This window comes from Gallinula chloropus, assembly GCF_964237585.1.
Source record: "Gallinula chloropus genome assembly, chromosome: 28".
NCBI lineage: Eukaryota > Metazoa > Chordata > Aves > Gruiformes > Rallidae > Gallinula > Gallinula chloropus.
Window position 1 is genome coordinate 3,555,246 of NC_140113.1, and position 17,458 is coordinate 3,572,703.

Genomic DNA, 17,458 nt, shown 5'->3' on the forward strand with positions numbered 1-17,458 from the left:
CACTCACACCCTGTGCTGGGCTAACCATGGGGGGACATTCTGTGCAACTGGGGGGGAGGGGAGGGGGGCTACCAAGGCCACGCTGTCCAGATCACCACCGGCACTGCCCAGGAGGGGATGACGCTGGGTACCACGGAGCAGGGCACGGTGATGGCGTGTGGGTGCTGAAAGAGGCGTGGGGCGGGTGATTCCCCCCCCACCCCCCATCCCCATCAAGACAAGGCACTGCAAGTTGGGGGGGGGGGGTAGCCGTCAGGCAGCTAAATTTAGCCACAGACAATAGCTGCGGTGGCCGGCGCAGCGGGGAGGAACCGGAGAGCGCGGGGTGTGCGCGGCGGCTGCGCGTGTGAGCGGAATCGCAACGCCCCCGCTAATCGCAGCCCCTCCGCCTGCGCGCCGGGGAAACCGAGGCACGGAGCGGCAGCGTAGCGTGGGGGCCACGTGGGAGCGTGGGGGCCCTAGACGAGGCACCCGGCCACCCACCCTCCCCCCCCCCGTCGGCCCCCAATTCGTCCGGTTGTACCCTCAAAGCCCCTCGGCAACCCCGGGGTTCCCGCCGCGCCGGCACGTGCCGACGCGGGGCCATGGTCGCCGGTGGCAGCGTTCGAGGGGAGCGGAGGCTGGGTTCTGCCTGCAGGTGGGTGCACCGGGGTTTTTTTTGGGGGGGAGGGTGCGGTGGAGGGTGGGTAGAGGGCTTGGGACACCCTCCCCTCACCTCCTCTCCCCTCCCAGCTCCTGGGGACTTGCTGATGCTGAGGAAACCCCCTAGTTGCTGGGGATTCCCCTGGCTCCTGGGGATCCCCCGGCTTCTGGGGACCCCCCCCCTAGCTTGCAGGCTTCCCCCCCGCACAGTGCAGTGGGGATGGAGTGAGGTAGGGGGGGCGGGATGCCCTGTGGCAGCACAGCTCTATGGGAAGGGGATGCCATGGGGGGGGCTGCCCCCGAGGCTCTGGTGGTCCAGGGCAGAGGCTGAGCACATTTGGCTGCCCCTGCCCTCACCCACTGGGTACCCCAGAGTACCCGGTGTGGTGGTGGTGGGGGGGGGGCAGATTGGGGCAGCAGGGCGCTGGAAGCAGCCATGGTGGTGACAATGAGGACATCATGGGAGTGACTGTCCAGCTAAAAATATCCTCCTCCCCCATGCTGTGCCAGTGCTGCGGCCTCAAGGTCAATTCCCGCCGGGGAGTAGGGGGTGGAGGGGGGGGGGGGGATGCGGGGGCGTGGGGCGGGGAAGCCCCCGGCCCCCCCCCCCCCCCCCCCCCCCCCCCCCCCCCGCGGCTCCCACACACACACCCGGGTACGGCTGCCATCGCCACTGCTGCTCTGGCGCGCAGGGAGCTGCCAGCAGCTGCAGCTCCCAGCGCCCTGGCCCATGTCCCCACGACCCCCACAGCACCCCGGCTCGTCCCCACGCTCCCCATAGCACCGTGGCAGGTGAGCGGGCATGGGGGGGACAGCAGCGGGGACCCCCCCCCAGGGACGGCTTCCCCCGGTTGTGGCTGGGTGCCTGAGTAGGGGGGAGTGGGGGGGGACACACTGAGGATGCCCTGCCTGAGGCAGAGAGCTGCTTTGGGCAATCCCCAGCTGCAGCAGTGAGGGGATGGCAGTGGGGCTCGGTGCTGGTGGGGCTGTGAAGGGGAATGGAGGGTCGTGGGGGGTGCTCCTCGGTGGCGGGGGTCTGGCTGATGACACAGCCCCAGCGGGGGCTGCAGCCTTGGGGTGGCTGTGGGCAGGGGAGCCAGCCCCACACTCACTGAGTCCAGGGAGAGCCTGTGCTGCCAGCAGCCTGGCTTGGTTTGGTTGTGACCCCAGGAGCCAGCCATGCTGGGGCAGCTGGTGGGATAACAGGGGCTGTTGGGCTCTTGGGGCCACGCATCATGCCAGCTCTGGTGCAAATTCCAGCCTTGGTGCTGGGGGTTCCCTCCAGGTTCTGGCACTGCACAGTGCCTGTGGCCTCAAACATGCCAGGGAGTGCCTGGTGTGCCACGGTGCAGCCGTCGAAGCCGTGGGTCCTCCCTGGCTCAACCAACCTTCCCTGTGACCTTGGGCACCCCCCCCTACCCCCAACCCAGGCACCCCAGGCAGAACTAGGGACCATGGTGGCCACAGCGGTGGGGACCACCGCCCCACAGTGCAGCCGTGGGGCTCCTCAAACATGAGATTCGGAGGACTCCCCTCTCTCAGAGGCTTGTGGTAGTCCCCAGGGCTGGAGAGACACCCGTGTACCCCCTCAGCCAGCCCCGGGGGGGGCAGGTCTGTGGTGACCCGGTGGGGGCAGCCAGGCGGATCGGCTTTGTCCTTCGGCTGAGCCGAGCTGCGTGGGGGGAGGCGGCAGGAGAACCCGGCGCAGCGGCTTTGTCTGGGGACTGCGACGCAGTGGTGGTGGTGGAGGGGGGTTGTGGGGAGGCCAAACCTCCCCACACACACCCTGCAGCACCCCCAGCCCCAAGCACCCACTCGGCTCCGTGCAGGGAGGGTATCCCTATCTGTGTGTCCTGTCCTGAGGTGGGAGGGCCAGGGCTGGGGTCCCCCTGGGGCTGGGTGTGCTGGAGGGACCCCAGATGCCTCTGCCAGCCCTGGGGACACTGGTGCTACCCCTGTAGCTGTCGCTCTGGGGCCAAATCCAGCCCCCTGGCATCTCAGTGAGGATCAAGGGAGGGTTTTTCTCTGGGAGACCCTGGGACAAGCTGGGGATTCCCTTGCAGCACAGCGGGGCCAGGGAGATTCTGGTGTCCCCACGTGTCCTCGGGTGTCTCCACACATGTGCCAGCCCACATGCCTCCCCACCCCACACCAACTTGTTCCATGGGACCTTCAGACACCCCCTTCCAGCCCCATGTCTGGAAATGGGACAGATCCTGTCTCAGCAAATCATCCTGGTGCTGGGCTCTGCCCAACCCCTGCCCCTTGCACTGGCCTCAAGGTACTGGGGCAGAGGTTGGGTACAAGGGTCTGGCCGCTGGCATCACTAGGGGTCCCTCAGCCACCAGGCTTGGCTGAGCCATCCCAGTGCTCTTTGGGGAGTCCGGGGGGCCCCATGCCAGTGCTTGTGCCAGCCCTAGGGAGCTCAGATGGTTTCTTGCCCCTCCAAAGCAGGCTCAGCCCCCTTGCCGTTCCCTTGGGAGAGCAGTGGCAGGGGCATCCGTCCCTGCGCAGCCCTGTGCCAGCAGGTGGGTAGGGGTGTTTGCGGGGGCTGGGGACTCCTGCCGCCACCAACAGATGCTCTCCAGCCTGGGACATATGGTCAGGGCTTGGCAGCAGCAGGAACCATGGCCACCCAAGGAACTGGGGCCACCGTGGGGAATTGGGGAGCATTGGGGAGCTGCAAGGTGTCTGACACACTTGACACACCCAGCAAGCCCTGAGCCCCCATGCCAGCTGGCAGGGAGCCCCTGCAGCCCCAGGCAGGGGGTCCCACCCCAGGTTCTGCTGCCCTGAGCATCCCGTCCCCCCTGCACCACCACAGCAGTGGTGGATGGGGGGAGGTTCCCTGGTTCCCCAGCTCCTTCCCCACTAAACCGTGGCCGTGTCGCCTGGCTGCTGGTGTGGGACCCACAGGCACAGCCCCCACAGCAACCACAGCTCCCCCAAATTCCTACCCCACCCTCCCCAGGACCGTGATTCCCAGGCAGGAATTAGTGAGAGGGTAATAAATAAATCACCAGGCAGGAGCCTTTCGGCCGCCCGCTGCTATTTTTAGCTGCACCCTCCTCCTCTGCAGTTGCTCCCAGGCAGCAACGCTGCTCTGGGGCATGTGGGGAGCTGAGGGGGGGGGGGGGTCCCACCACCACCCCACCACCACCCCTGGGCAGTGGGGCCTGCTGCAGCCCAGCCGTGGAGGGGTTAAATCATTGGGGGGGGGGTGTGTGTGGGGTGTGTGTGTGTCCCCTTCCCATGTCCCTGCTCCTTGCAGGGTGACAGGGTGCTGCTTTGGCTGGTGTCCCCCTTTGGGGACACCTTTCACCCCCCCATCCCCAGCAGAGGGTCCTTCCCAGCCAGCTCCTCTTTAAACCCTATGACATTCCATGCCCACCCAAGGCAGCCCCCCCGACCCCCTTCTCCCCCCCCCCATTCCATGAAACGAGACCTCCTCAGTCCCCGTGTCCCAGCCCCGAGCGCTGCCGCGGGGGCGGCAGGTGGCAGGAGCACCCGGTAACCGTGCAGACACCGGGGCTGCGGCGGTGGGTGTCCGGCTGCCGCATCGCCACCAGCCTCCGGGTGTGGGAGCTGCCGAGGGCTGGGACGCTCGGGGCTGTTGCTGAAGGACACACAGTGGCCATGGACAATCTCCCTGGCCTGGGGTGGGGGGGGTGTGTGTTCACCTGCCACATCCCCATCCCTGCGATATGCCCACGGAGGACCACGCTTGGTCCCCTTGTGTTGCATCCACCTGAGCATCCCTTGCGGATGCAGCCAGTGTCCCCATGGGAACAAGGGACCCCCCCTCGGGGCTTCACAGTTTTTAATCAACCCTCCAGGCACTGAATCCCACCGGGCATATCCCTATCGATGTCCTGACAGGGGGAAGATTTAATAAGGCCCATTTATGCTGCCATTGATAGAAGCTGTTAGTGAAACGACCACAGAGTGGTGGTTAATAAAATATTTACTGTCATCCAACTGGGAGGGCTCTGGGGGCAGCTTCCCCAACTCCATTCGAGGTACCAAAAAGTTTGCCACACCCTGGCATGGCTCTGGCATCTCTGACACCTCCATGGTGAAGGTGGCCGGGGGGCCAGCTATAGCTGCAAGGAGACCACTTCCCCTCTCTCCTGCCCGCTGCGTATTTTTCTCCCTGACGGACTATTAAAAAGAAATTGGAGCCCATTTTCCTGCAATAAATTTGGCAGAATGGAGAGAAAATGATCTGGCTCTGGAGGGGAGCCAGCGGCCCCGGTACACACTGGGGAGCAGCTGGGTGCTGGAGCCCGGCCACACAGCCGTTGCTGCCATAGGTAGCAGGAAAGCATCTTCCCTGGCTCCAGTGCATCCCCCTCGGGGGATGGAGAAGGGTCTCCAAGCCTGCAGCCTCCCCCATCATCACCAGCATCCCAGGGGATGGGGGGATGCTGGTGGCAGCAGCCGCTTCCTGGATGTCCCTGCACCGGGAGGGATGTGGACATGGTGGTGGTGTTTGAACTGGGAGTACCGGTGGTTGTTGTTTGGGCTTTAACCAGGCCAGGCTGCAGCAGGACTCAGGCACTTGGGGGGTCTGAAATCCAGAGAGAGACACCCCCCCTCACCCGAGGGATACAACCCCACTGCAGGGGCCAGGGCAGAGATTGCAGGGACATCCCCCCCCCTCCCCAGATTCCTTGTGCAAGGGGGCCCTGCAGCAACCAGCCCCAGTCTGGCTGAGCAACTGGGACAGTGCTGCCGGTGTCACCAGCACCATGGGCTCTGTGTGGGGATCTTGGTGCTGGGGGGGTGGGAGGGCTGTTGATGTGGGGGGGCTGTGGTAGCCCTTGGACCCCCGGTGCCCTTCTGGCACTACCCAGTGTTCCCCCTGACCCACAGGCCAGTAACAAACCCACAGATGACAACATGGCTCTGCTTGCCGAGTCCTGCTCATGTCCCCTGGTTGCTGGGGGGGACTCAGTCCTGCACCAGCAGCCCCCCTACCCACAGCCCCACTGCTGCCTGCAGCCCTGGGGTGCACAGAGGGACAGGGGACAGGGTGACATCCCCCCACCCCAAGCACGGTGGCTGGGGGGGGGTTGGGGACCCCTGCTAACGCTGCATCTCCTCTCTGGCCAGGCGTGGAGGGAAGCCCATGGCACCTGGACCCCCGGACCCCCTCCACACCAAGTCCCGGCCCCACAGCCCCTAACGCCCTAAGTCCCCCCCCGGAGCCCAAGCAAGTAAGGGGTGTGAAGGGGCCGGGGTGGGCAGGGCTGTGGGTGCAGGTGCAGGGAGGTGGCGCGGTGTCAGGGGACGGGTGTTGGGGTGTTGGGGGGGGGGCACTGGGAATGATGAAGGAGGTGTACTGGACGCTCGCTGGGGATGCCGCAGGCAGCATACTCAGGGGTCTGGGGAGGATGGTGGGAGAGGCTGGGGGGGTGTGCATGAGGGATGATGGTTTTGGGGTGCAGGGGACCAGCACAGTGATCGTACAGGGTAGGGGGGGTGGCGGGGGCGTGCATGGGGTGGGGGTCTCACTGCGGGGCTGAAGGGTGTGCACAGGGGTGGGGGGGTGTGGGTTGGGATGGGGGTCCATGGGGGGTGCATGGGAGAGCTTGCGGGGGGGGGGGGGGGGGCGGGTCTGTGCGGGCCGGGGATAGACATGTGGGGGTGCGACTCCAGGGGAGGGGTCTGGGGGTTCGGGGGGGGGTTGCCAGGACCGCATGGAGGGGGAGCAGGGGGGGCGGGGGGGGGAGGAGGGGGCGTGGCGAAGGGCGTGTCGGGCGTGGCGTCACGGGGGGCGTAGACTGTCTCGGCCAATGCGGTGCCCCGCCCCGCCCCCGAGCATCTCCGGTCCCGCCGCCGCGCGCCCCCGGGACCGAGCCGGGCTGCGGCGGCGGCAGCGACGGCGGCGGCGGCGGCGGCGGGGGCCCGGCGCGGCCCGGCGGCAGGTAGCGGGCAGCGGGGAGCGGGCTGGGGCAGGGGTGGCTTGAGCCGAGCCGAGCCGAGCCGAGCCGAGCCGAGCCGAGCTGAGCTGAGCCGAGCTGAGCTCAGCTCGCTGGGCGACCGGGCCCCGGGAGTCCCGGGCACGGCGGGGACGTCGGAGGGTGGCGGGACTGCGCAGCTGGAGCCCGTTACCGGGGCCGTCCCGGAGCCGCGAGCAGGAACTGGCATCAGTCGGAACCCCCCCCGTCCTCGCTGCTTCCCCCCCACACCCCCCGGGAGGCTGCAGAGGGGGCGGCACCGACCCCCGTGGGCAGGACGCGACCCCCGTGGGCAGGGCGCATCCCCGCGGTGGTCGAGGCTGGCACATGGGCACCATGTGCCCTGTCAGATGTCGCCCGATGCCGGGTGGGATGAGGATGCTGATCCCGGGGATCCCCCCCCCACCCGACACTGTCCCCTCTCCTGCAGGTCCCCCCTGCGCCGCTGAGCCATGCAGGATCACCCGGCCTCCTCCCCACCAGAGCCATGAGTGGCTGCCGGTACAATGGGGGGGTGGCACGGCCCCGGGGCCCTCTGAGCGCCTCCGCCTGCACCCTGCACCCGCTGGAGGGTGAGACCCAGCCACTGCGGCCCCGCCGGCCACCCGGCCTTGAGGTGGTGGTCTCACGGCCAGAGCAGTCCGGGCATCCGGATCCCAGCTCATCAGCGGCGGCACCAGGTCAGGATGCGTCCGAGGAACGGGGACAGGGACCCCGGAGGAACCAGAACATCGGGTACAAGCTGGGGCACCGGCGAGCCCTCTTCGAGAAGCGGAAGCGCCTCAGCGATTACGCCCTCATCTTTGGGATGTTTGGCATTGTGGTCATGGTCACGGAGACAGAGCTGTCCTGGGGCGTCTACACTAAGGTCAGGGGTGCAGGGGATGGGCTGGTAGGGGGTCAAGGGGTTTTGGGGGGGGTCCCGGCCAGGCTCACGCTGCCTGCTCCCCTCACAGGAGTCATCGTATTCGTTTGCACTGAAATGCCTTATCAGCCTTTCGACCGTCATCCTCCTGGGGCTCATTGTCATGTACCACGCCAGGGAGATCCAGGTGAGGGGCACCCACGGGTGGGTGCTCACCGGGGCCGTAGACACGCCAGAGGTCCCTCTGCCCACCCACCGCCCACTTCTTCCCACCTCACAGCTCTTCATGGTGGATAACGGTGCCGACGACTGGCGCATCGCCATGACCTACGAGCGCATCTTCTTCATTGCCCTGGAGCTGATTGTCTGCGCCATCCACCCCATTCCTGGCCAGTACCTCTTCACCTGGACAGCACGGTTGGCCTTCACCTATGCTGCCTCGGTGGCTGATGCCGACGTGGACATCATCCTTTCCATCCCCATGTTCCTGCGGCTGTACCTGATTGGGCGCGTCATGCTGCTGCACAGCAAGCTCTTCACCGACGCCTCCTCCCGCAGCATCGGTGCCCTCAACAAGATCAACTTCAACACCCGCTTTGTCATGAAAACCCTCATGACCATCTGCCCCGGCACCGTCCTCCTGGTCTTCAGCATCTCCTCCTGGATCATTGCTGCCTGGACAGTCCGTGTCTGCGAGAGGTACGGGGGGATGCTCCCCAACCGGGCTCTATGGGGACTTGGGGAGGGGGCTGGGTGTGGGGCTAGGGTGCAGCTGAGGACACACGGTGTGGACCCTGGGGAGGAGAAGTCACCCCTTGGAGAAGAGGCCCTGCTCTCTGGTCCCTTTTCAGTGGGACCCTTGCACTCTGGGTGCTGGCCACAATGGTTTTGCCAAACAAAACCCACTTGCTGTGGTGAGGCAGGGGCGTCCGGCCCCCGAGGCTGTCCCTAGACCCCTTCTGAGCCCATTTGTCCCCCAAGGGATGTGGCAAGAACCTTTCCTTGCTGCTGGGTCCGGCCAGGAGGAGCTGGAGGCGGGATGGGGGTTGTCTCCCAGACTGGGACCGAGCTCTCCTACAGGATGTGACCCGTGTTCCTCAGCTGCACCCACGGAGATGCCGGGGCTGGCATGCTGGGGCCGGGATGCCCGTGCCGGTACCCTGCCCGTGCTCGCCCCTTCTCAGCTGCTCCCCCTGGGACACGCATTAACTGCTCTTATTTTCCCTCCCTGACCGCTCTGCTGCTCGCAGGGACAAACTGTGAGTCACCCCAGGGACCGAGAGCGCGTCCTGCACGGGACGTCCCCCCCACCCCAGGCTTGTGCTACCCAGAATTTAGGATTAGCTGCAGCCAGCGGGTGGGGGGCGGGGGTCAAGGTTGGGGGGGAGCTGGGAGGGTTTTGGCAGGGGTTGGGGGGGGGTGTGGGAGGGGAGCGAAGAGGCTGTGGACATGGAAAGGGGCTGGAGCCCTTTTCTGCTTGGAACCTCAGCAGCTGCTTTCCGACCCCTTGATCCCCCCCAATCCCATGTGCCCTAACCCGGGCACCCACTGTCCCCAGCCTGGCCTCAGACATGAGCTGGAAGTCCCATCGCAGTGTGCCAGGGATGGGAGGGTGGGGAGAGCAGAGTGTAAGTCCCTCTGGCCGGGCTCTGAGGGTGCTCTTGGGTGGGTGGGCTTGCTGCAGGAATCGCTGTGGGTTCCAGGGTGGCCCCTGGGGGGAAAAACCCTGGCAAAGAGCCGAGCTGAGCTGGAGCAGCTGGAAAGGAGCCACTGGATCCTTCTTGTTCTGCAACAGAGGCTTCTCCTGAGTCTCCAAAGGGCTTTTGGGCAGCTCTGGTGGTTGCTGTTGCTCGGTGTTTCCCCTCCTCAACACTCACAGTTTACATGCTCCTGGGGAGGATGGGGGGAGCAGGGAGCACTGAGGCCTCCATCCCGGGGAGCATCACCAAGGTGACATCCTTGGGCTGCCAGCCCAATTGGGACCAGCTCAGCCCCAAGTAGGGAGCAGGGCTGGGTTCCCCAATGGGCACCACAATGCCAGCCCAGTTTGGGGTGTGAGTGACCCCACACACCCCACAACCCCCCCAGCATCCCCCTGCTGCATCCTTTGGTGACGGCTGAGGTTCCAAGCCCCAAGCCCAAACCGCGTGGCTGTGTGCAGGGTGCTGGGCAGAGGGACGCAGCAATCCTAAATTCCTCACCGCACGCTTCAGACCACCCCGGCTCACTCCTAGCTCCCCTCATCCCTTTCCTCACCCCTCTGGCACCTATTTTTCCCAGCTCCCCGCTGCTCCCTGCATGCCCCCATCCCGCTGCCCAGCTTGGCAGCCCTCACCCCCCACCATTCCGTGTCCCCCAGCCAGGCTCATCCCAGCCAGCGGTGGGAGCCGTGCTCGAGGGGTCCCTTGGGGAGGGGGTGGGGGGGCACAGCTGTCTGCATTCGTGGCATCGGTGCTGGCCACAAAATCTCAAAGCACAGTGTCCCCCGCTCCCCCTGCGGTGCCCTTGGGGATCTGGGCAGCTTGTTGAGCACCCAGGAGCTTGTGGGGTGTCCCTTCCCCAGGGTTGGGGGGGAGGGGGGGCAGTCTGGTGGTGACACCCATGTCCTGTGCTTTGAGATCTCTCCAGGAGGACGGGGGTTGCTGCCATCTGTGTGTGGGGGCTGCTCTGCAACTGTCACCTCTTCATCCCCTACCCCACCCCCCCAGCCAGCCTGGGGTTTTCCTCCTCCCTAGTGCCTGCATCCAGAACAGCTGCACCTGGCGTCCCCAAAGCGTGCCTGGGGGGTCCCCAGCCACTTTGGGGACCCCCACATACTGGCAGCACGGCCAGGATCTTGGGGACTCTCCTGGCTGCATCTGCCATTTGGGAAAGGGGCTAAAAACTGTGTGGCAAAGCCAGCAGCACCGCAGGGGGCTGGAGGGGGGGCGGGGGGGCACATGCCAGGACTGGGACCGTGCAGTGACGGCAGCTGCACTCGACCCCGGGCAGGTACCACGACAAGCAGGAGGTGACCAGCAACTTTTTGGGGGCGATGTGGCTGATCTCCATCACCTTCCTCTCCATCGGCTACGGGGACATGGTGCCACACACCTACTGTGGGAAGGGCGTGTGCCTGCTCACCGGCATCATGGTGAGCACCAGGGAGGTGGTGGTGGGTGGGTGGGTGGGTGGGTAGGGGGGCAAGTGGTTGGAGGGTGATGACTCCTGTGCCCCCGACTCCCCTCACTATGGGGGGGTCTGTGTTTGTAGGGTGCTGGTTGCACCGCTCTGGTTGTTGCCGTTGTGGCCAGAAAGCTAGAGCTCACCAAAGCAGAGAAACACGTGCACAACTTCATGATGGATACGCAGCTAACGAAGCGGGTAAGACACTCCCCTACCCCCTTCCCCTCACCCCCCCCTTACCCCCAGACCCATAGCAACAGGACCAGTCTCCAGCCCTGACCCCAGTGCTTCATTGCATCCAGGTGAAAAATGCTGCTGCCAACGTACTCAGGGAAACGTGGCTCATCTACAAACACACCAAGCTGGTGAAGAAGATCGACCATGCCAAAGTTCGGAAACACCAGCGTAAGTTCCTCCAAGCCATCCATCAGTAAGTGCCAAACCTTTACCTGCTTCCTAAGAGGAGGTTTGTTATTTTTGTTCCCCTGTTGTGGCTCCAGAGGGAAAGCCGGGCGCATCCTTCCCTTCTGTGCCCCTGTTGCCTGAACCTCCCCACCCCCTCACCCTGGGTTGGGAGCCAGGTGGTCCCTGTCCCTGCTGCGGGGCTGCTTTCTGGGTGAGTGGGGATCCCCCCCCCCCCATTGATGCTGGGGTGACCCCAGGGGTACCCGATGGATGAGGCTTGATGTGGCTTCACCTGGAGCAGGGCTGGGGGCTGCAACCTCTCCAGGTGCCTCCTGCTTTGCGAGGGGAGGGGAACCGAGGGGCACCCTGCTTGGTGGGGGGACACACTTGAGGAGGGGTAGGGTGGTCGTGCTGTGGCTGCTGTTGTCTCCCTGCGCTCTTCCTGGTGGTATTAAACCTGCTGTTGTGTTTTGTCTCTGTTCTGCCCCCTCCCTGCAGAGCTCAGAAGTAAGTCACCCCGCGGGGCTGCCCACCCCCCCCCAAATCTGCTCCCGTTTGCATGGGCTGGCTGCTGCAAATTAGGGGGGGGGGGATGGAGAGGAGGGGGGGTGCACACACCCCCCAGGGCTGTCTGCTGAGTGGGGGGGGTGGGGTCCTAACTGGAGGGGCAGAGGCTGTGCTTGTGGGGTTGGGTGAGGGGGCTGCATGCTGGGATGGGGGGAGGGCAGGGTTGTGCATAAGGGTGTCACTGACCTTGACCCTGCTCCCCCATGTCTCCACAGGTTGAGGAGTGTGAAGATGGAGCAGCGGAAGCTGAACGATCAGGCCAACACACTGGTGGACCTGGCAAAGGTGAGGGATCATAGAACCATAGACTGGGCTGGGTTGGAAGGGACCCCAAGGATCATAAAGCTCCAACCCTCTGCCACAGGCAGGGCCACCAACCTCCAGGCCTGGAGCTACACAAGGCTGCCCAGGGCCCCATCCAACCTGGCCTTGAACACCCCCAGGGATGGGGCAGTGGGGGGGTAGGGTGGGGGGAGGCATTCCTGCTGCTGAGACCATCACCACGGCTTGTGTTGTGTCATGTGTGTGTGTGTGTGTCCCTCAATTCCTGACAGACCCAGAACATCATGTATGACATGGTCTCCGAGCTGCAGGAGCGTAACGAGGACCTGGAGAAGCGCCTGGGTGCCCTGGAGAGCAAGATGGAGGCGCTGGGCCTGAGTCTGCTGGCGCTGCCGGGCCTGGTCAGCCAAGCCCTTGGGCAGCAGCAGCGTGAGCTCCTGGGGAGCTGGACCCCCCGTCTCTGCTCCGCCACAGCCCCTTGTACCCCTACCCGACCCCCCAGGTCTCCTTCCACCGCCCCCCCCACCTCCTCAGACAGTGGGTAATTGGGGGGGGGGCGGGTACAAGGGCCCCTCTTTATGTCTGGCCATCGTGTGGCTGATTTTAGTAGCTTTGTTCTGTAAAGCCCTGTATAAATTTCCTGCGTTCACTGTGCTGGCGTGAGGCTGGAGATACCCCCCCCCTCACCCCCCACAAGCTGTCCTGTGGCCACCCCCCCACCCCCACCCACCCCACCTTGGCCAGGTGGGAGGTGAGCCCTGGCCTCCAGGAGGGCTTTTTGGGGAGAGTATTGTGGGGGTGGTGGGTGCAGTAGGTGTGTTGGGTGGGGGATGGAATAGCCCTTGGAAGGGATGGAACAGCCCTGGGGGTGGGATGGGGTGGGGGGAGAAGCCAGGAGCCCTGAGTGATGTGAGGGTTCTGGGGGTTCCCCTCACCAAGTGTGTGTGGGGGGTGGAGGTTGGGGATAGGGTGGGGGGATGCCTGGGGTCTTGCCTAGAGGGTGCAGAGGTTGGGGGGTGGGGGGAGGCAATTCCCTCCCCCGTGATGAGAGCAGGGTGGGACCCCAGGGGTTGAGGATTCTTGAGGAGTTGGGGGGGAGGGGGGGGGTAGGGGTAGGGGCCTCTGTTCCTGGCTCTGCCACGAAGTGACCTTGGCAAAGTCATGTCACCTCTCTGTGCCTCAGTTTCCCCCATCTGTAAAATGGGGGTGGGGGGTGGGGAGGGAGGGATGGGGAGGGGGACGGGACGGTACAGACCATTGTAAAGTGCTGTGAGATTCCTGGATGCAGTATTCTACCCAGCCCTCTGCCAGCGGGGTGAACAAGGACCCTCTTCCAGGACCCCCCCACAGCCCCAGACCCCCCTGGGGTTGGTCCTGTTCCCCAGTCAGGCCCCTCAGTGTGGAGGTGGGGCTGGGGGGGGCGGGAGGGGGGAGCTGAGGTGCACATTAAAGGAGGCTGAACTGGATGCGTCGCTCTCTGCTCATGGCAGTGGGACCCCTGCCCGGTGAAAGGGGTGGGTTGGGGTCCCAGGGAGGGGGGGAAGAGTGAGGGGGGGAATGCTCTGGGAGAGATCTTTGCAGGTCCCCTCACTGCAGAGGCTCCCCCCACCCTGGAAACCTTGCAGAGGGGGGGTGATGAGCCCAACATGTGGACTCCAAGCCCTCGGTGGGGTGGGGGGGGGTGCATGGAGAGGTCTGGGAACTTGCAGCTCCCCCTCTTGCTGGTACTGGGGGAGGTTTGGGGGGTCTCGTAGTAGTGGGTGGGGGCTGTTTGTGGGGTGGGTGCTGGGGCTAAGGATGCAGCCTTGGGGTGACAGTGCTGCTCAGCCCCAACCCTTTGCAAACCCAGAACAAGGGCAGGGTGCTGGGGCAGGGGGTGGTGGGAGTGGGCAGGGGCCAGAGCCCAGGACCCAGCGGAGTCTCCATCTCTGGAGAGATTCCAGCCCTGTCTGGACACCGACCTGTGCAGTATGAGCTGGGGAGCTGCTTTGGCAGGGGGGTTGGACCCCATGAGCTCTCCAGGTCCCTTCCAACCCCTGGGATTCTGGGATTCTGGGATCCTGCCCACGCAGGGCCCTGTGTTGTGCTTTGGGGCGGCACGGTGCTGTTAATGTTTAACTGCTGGTGCCTGTCACGGTCGGTGGTGGTGGCTGGGGGACGTTGTGGTGACACCCAGGGCTACGTCCCACCATGAGACGGGCAGGTAATGGCAGGGGCTTGGGGACTGGATGCTGTCCTGCAGGGGCTGGCATGGGGACAGAGGGTGGGAGGGCAATGGGAAGGGTGGGCTTGATGTGAGTCTGGCAGGATTTGCAGGGTCTGGCGTGGTGGGGATGGCCAGCAGTGATGCAGCAAGGACCCTTCCCCTCCTCCTACCTAGGGGAGGATCAAGTGGTCCCAGCTCCTGCCCAGCCTGGGTGCTGGGAGCACCAGTGGGTGCTTTTCCACTCGCTGATGGGCCCGGATGGTGTGACAGCCCTGGGGACAAGGAAGGTGACATCCCTGGCGCACAGTTGGAGCTCGCTGCTGGGCTCCTGTGCCAGTGGCCACCCATAAATCCCCTGTGATCAATGGGTGGGGGGAACGGACACCCGGGAACTGAGGCACACGAAGAGAGCTGGTGACGCCTGATCTGGGGGGTTTGCTCCTGTTCCCACTTGTCTTGGGGCTTCTTCTCCAGCGGGGCTCAGCCCAGAGGCAGAGAAGAGGAGCAGGTGCAGGATGTGCCCAAGGGACCCCCGTGGCCCCCAAGCTGCAGGGAGCCAATGGCTGAGCCCACCCATCCCACCAGAGATCCAGGGCTGCCAGGTATGGAGCCGGGTGCTGGGGTGCTGAGCCTCTCCAGGCTGGACTGGAGGTGTTCAGCCCCACTTTGCCTCTAAATCCTGGCTGGTCATCATCCTGGGGCTGTGCCATGGCCCCTCCTCAACAGCAGCTGCTCTCATCTTCTTCACCATGGCTGTTTACTTGGCAGGCAGCGCCCTGTCCCCCCCGACCTGGAGGCACGAGGTCCCCAGGAGTTCTGCAGTCACCAGGAGCAAGGCCAACAGTGGGTGCCCACCCCCCATATCCCCCAGTCAGGGGGCTGTGCAGCCTCAAGCCTCTCCCTTGTGTCCCAAAGGGTCCCCCAGCCCAAACCAGACATGTCATCTTTGAGGATGAAGTGGTGCCACTGGGGACACCCCCGGGAAGGGTCCCCAGGGGGAAGCCAGGACCCGTGTCCACCCTCCCCAGGCCAGCACATCAGCCACACGCTATCCCAGACTACGTGGTGTGAGTCTTTTGGGGATGGGGCCGGGGATGGGATGGGGTGTCACAGAGTCCGGGGCTCCAACTGGGAGTGTCCTACCTGCCCAGGTGTGCAGGCAGCACCCAGGTTCTCTGTCCCTGATCCTGGTGGCCTTGTGGTGGTGCAGAAAGTACCCAGCAATACGGAGCCCCCGGCAGCGGGAGAGCTACAAGGGCGTCTTCCAGGACCAGCTGGCGGAATACACGGAGCTGCTCCAGGAGGTCCGTGCCTCGTGGCAAAGGCTGGGTGAGCTGGGAGCTGTAATGGGCCAGCTGCCCCAGCACACCCGGAGCAGGACGGTGAGTCCCTCAGCAGGCGCCGTCTGGTTTGGGAGTGGTGTTGGGTGTGATGAGTTGGCCGGTCTCTGCGGGGATGCTGTCAGGGGGCTGCAGTGTGAGGTGGGGTGGGGTGGGGGGGTGGGGGTGGGCACTGGAGGGGGATCTGCAGCTGCGAGGTGTGAGCTGTGCTCAGAGGAAGACAGAGAATGAATGAGCAACTGTATTTCTCAGCTTCACCCCGGGCGAGGTTTTAGCCATGTGGCGCTGCAGGAAGACCAGCTGCCCTTCAGCCCCCTGGGCTCGTTAGTTCCTGTTGCCTTGTTAGGGCCAGGCTGAGCCCCCAAGGCTCCAGGATGCATCTTTCTGCCGCACAGGCTGGGAACAGGGTGGGTGTGTCTGGCACCTGTATGTGAGGAGGAAGAGGGTGAGAAAGGGAAGGGCTCAGGCTCCACTTCCCATGCTGGGGACCCAGGGGGCTGCTGCACCATATTGTGCCTCCCCCTATCCCAAATCCTTGGGGGGTGGGGGGGTGGTTTCCAGGGCACCACAGGACCCCAGTGCTGGGAAAGGGTTCCTCCAGGCTCAGCTCAGTCTGGCTGGCAGGATTTGGCCTTCCTGGAGAAGCAGCAGCGCTGTGACTACCTGAAGAAGAAGCTGACGCACATCAAAGCACGGATCCAGGAGTATGACTGTGACACCCACCACAGCGCTGTCTCCTGAGCCCCTGCACCACACCAACGCCGTGGGACGGTGACCCAAGGGGGGGACCCCAGGGGCTGAGTGCTGGTGGGGGGGGGGTGGGTGGGTGTGATGCTGCAGGGATGCAGCCGGCACCCACCATTGAAACCACCCAGCATATGGAGAGCAAACCCACGGGCTGCTGGTTTTGGCATCCTCTGTGCCCCCTGGAGAGCCTCGTGGCCCCCTGCTCCCCACAGAGCTGCCCAGGGTCCTCGGTGGGTGCTGCCTGTTCCTGCGTGGGAGCCAGGACCTGGCTGTGCCCCCCTCCTCACCCCCTGGAAACTGGGGAGAGCACACAGCACCCCACCCCACACCCCCACACCCCCAGCACCCCCAGTGTGTCTGTTCCTTCCCCCCCCCGGGGACAGCGGGTGCAGAACTGGCCTTAATAAAACACAGTGATGGGCTTTTTTGGGGGGTTTAATAGAGCACTCTGGGGCAAACGGGTCCCCATCACCCTGGGGGGAAGGAGGGGAGCGGGGGGGAGCACCGGGGGAGGCGCCGGACCCCAAAGCCATCACCATGCCCTATCCGGGGGTGCTCCCCCCGCTGCTCCCCCCCTTAATTCACCCAGCCCAATGGACCCAACCTCCTTCCCGGAGCCGCCGGGACGGAGCTTCCTCATCTGCGGCGCTCAGAGCCGGCAGCGGCCCCCGGGGCTTTTTCCCCTCCGCCTTCCCACCTTCCCCCCCCCTCCGCCCCCGCCTCATCCCACCCCTCCCCGGAGGCGGAAACCGGGGCCGGTCTCCAGCAGCGCCCGGCCGCCGCCGTGCCGCCGGTCCCGGCTGCCATTTTAAGGTGAACAAAGAGGCGGAGGCGAGGGCAGGTGAGTGGTTCCGCGGCCGACGGGACCTCCCCCCCCACACACCGGTACCGGCACCGCGGGGGGGGCGAGTGAGCAGCCGGTACAGGAAGGTTGCCCCGGGGTCCCCGCTCCCCCATCCCGCGCGGGTCCGTCCTTTCCCGGCGCACACCGGGGACGCACCGCGGTCCCCACCGGTACCGGGGCTCCTGGGGCTGCAGCCCTGACAGGTTAGGGGTGAGGGGCGGCGGCTGGTGTGGGATGAGCGGGGTCGGTTCTGCTCGTCCTTGTGCCCCTCCAAAAAACGAGGGAGTACCCGGTCCCGTGTCCTTCCCAGCGGCACCGGGGATCTCCGTGTCGCCGCTCCGGTTACGGCTCCGGATCGTCTCCGAGAGGGGGTCCCCGCCGTTGTCGTGCCCCGGTGGCTGCTTGGGTGGGGTGGGGTGCGTGTGTCCCCGG

At 65.3% G+C, this 17,458-nt stretch overlaps 2 protein-coding genes across 2 annotated transcripts; both read left to right on the forward strand.

Moving 5' to 3' along the window:
* Positions 1 to 1,299: 1,299 nt before the first annotated feature.
* Positions 1,300 to 12,725, forward strand: KCNN1 (potassium calcium-activated channel subfamily N member 1). Its single transcript, XM_084276408.1, has 10 exons — positions 1,300 to 1,434; positions 5,758 to 5,861; positions 7,036 to 7,473; positions 7,562 to 7,657; positions 7,751 to 8,169; positions 10,462 to 10,603; positions 10,723 to 10,833; positions 10,938 to 11,065; positions 11,823 to 11,892; positions 12,162 to 12,725. The coding sequence occupies exons 3-10, from the start codon at positions 7,093 to 7,095 to the stop codon at positions 12,432 to 12,434; spliced, it is 1,620 nt and encodes a 539-aa protein (XP_084132534.1). The 5' UTR covers positions 1,300 to 1,434; positions 5,758 to 5,861; positions 7,036 to 7,092; the 3' UTR covers positions 12,435 to 12,725.
* A 1,354-nt stretch (positions 12,726 to 14,079) lies between these two features.
* On the forward strand, positions 14,080 to 16,577 carry OCEL1 (occludin/ELL domain containing 1; the record flags this gene model as incomplete). Its single annotated transcript, XM_084276148.1, has 5 exons — positions 14,080 to 14,092; positions 14,570 to 14,697; positions 15,011 to 15,162; positions 15,255 to 15,477; positions 16,060 to 16,577. The coding sequence occupies 5 exons, from the start codon at positions 14,080 to 14,082 to the stop codon at positions 16,174 to 16,176; spliced, it is 633 nt and encodes a 210-aa protein (XP_084132274.1). The 3' UTR covers positions 16,177 to 16,577.
* Between the last annotated feature and the right edge of the window lie 881 nt (positions 16,578 to 17,458).

Excerpts from the sequence above, each read along its gene's own strand:
- KCNN1 (XM_084276408.1), top strand. The coding sequence starts at position 7,093 with ATGAGTGGCTGCCGGTACAATGGGGGGGTGGCACGGCCCCGGGGCCCT. Across the intron at positions 8,170-10,461 it reads ACAGTCCGTGTCTGCGAGAG|GTACCACGACAAGCAGGAGG; the intron begins GTACGGGGGGAT and ends GACCCCGGGCAG. Across the intron at positions 11,893-12,161 it reads CACTGGTGGACCTGGCAAAG|ACCCAGAACATCATGTATGA; the intron begins GTGAGGGATCAT and ends AATTCCTGACAG.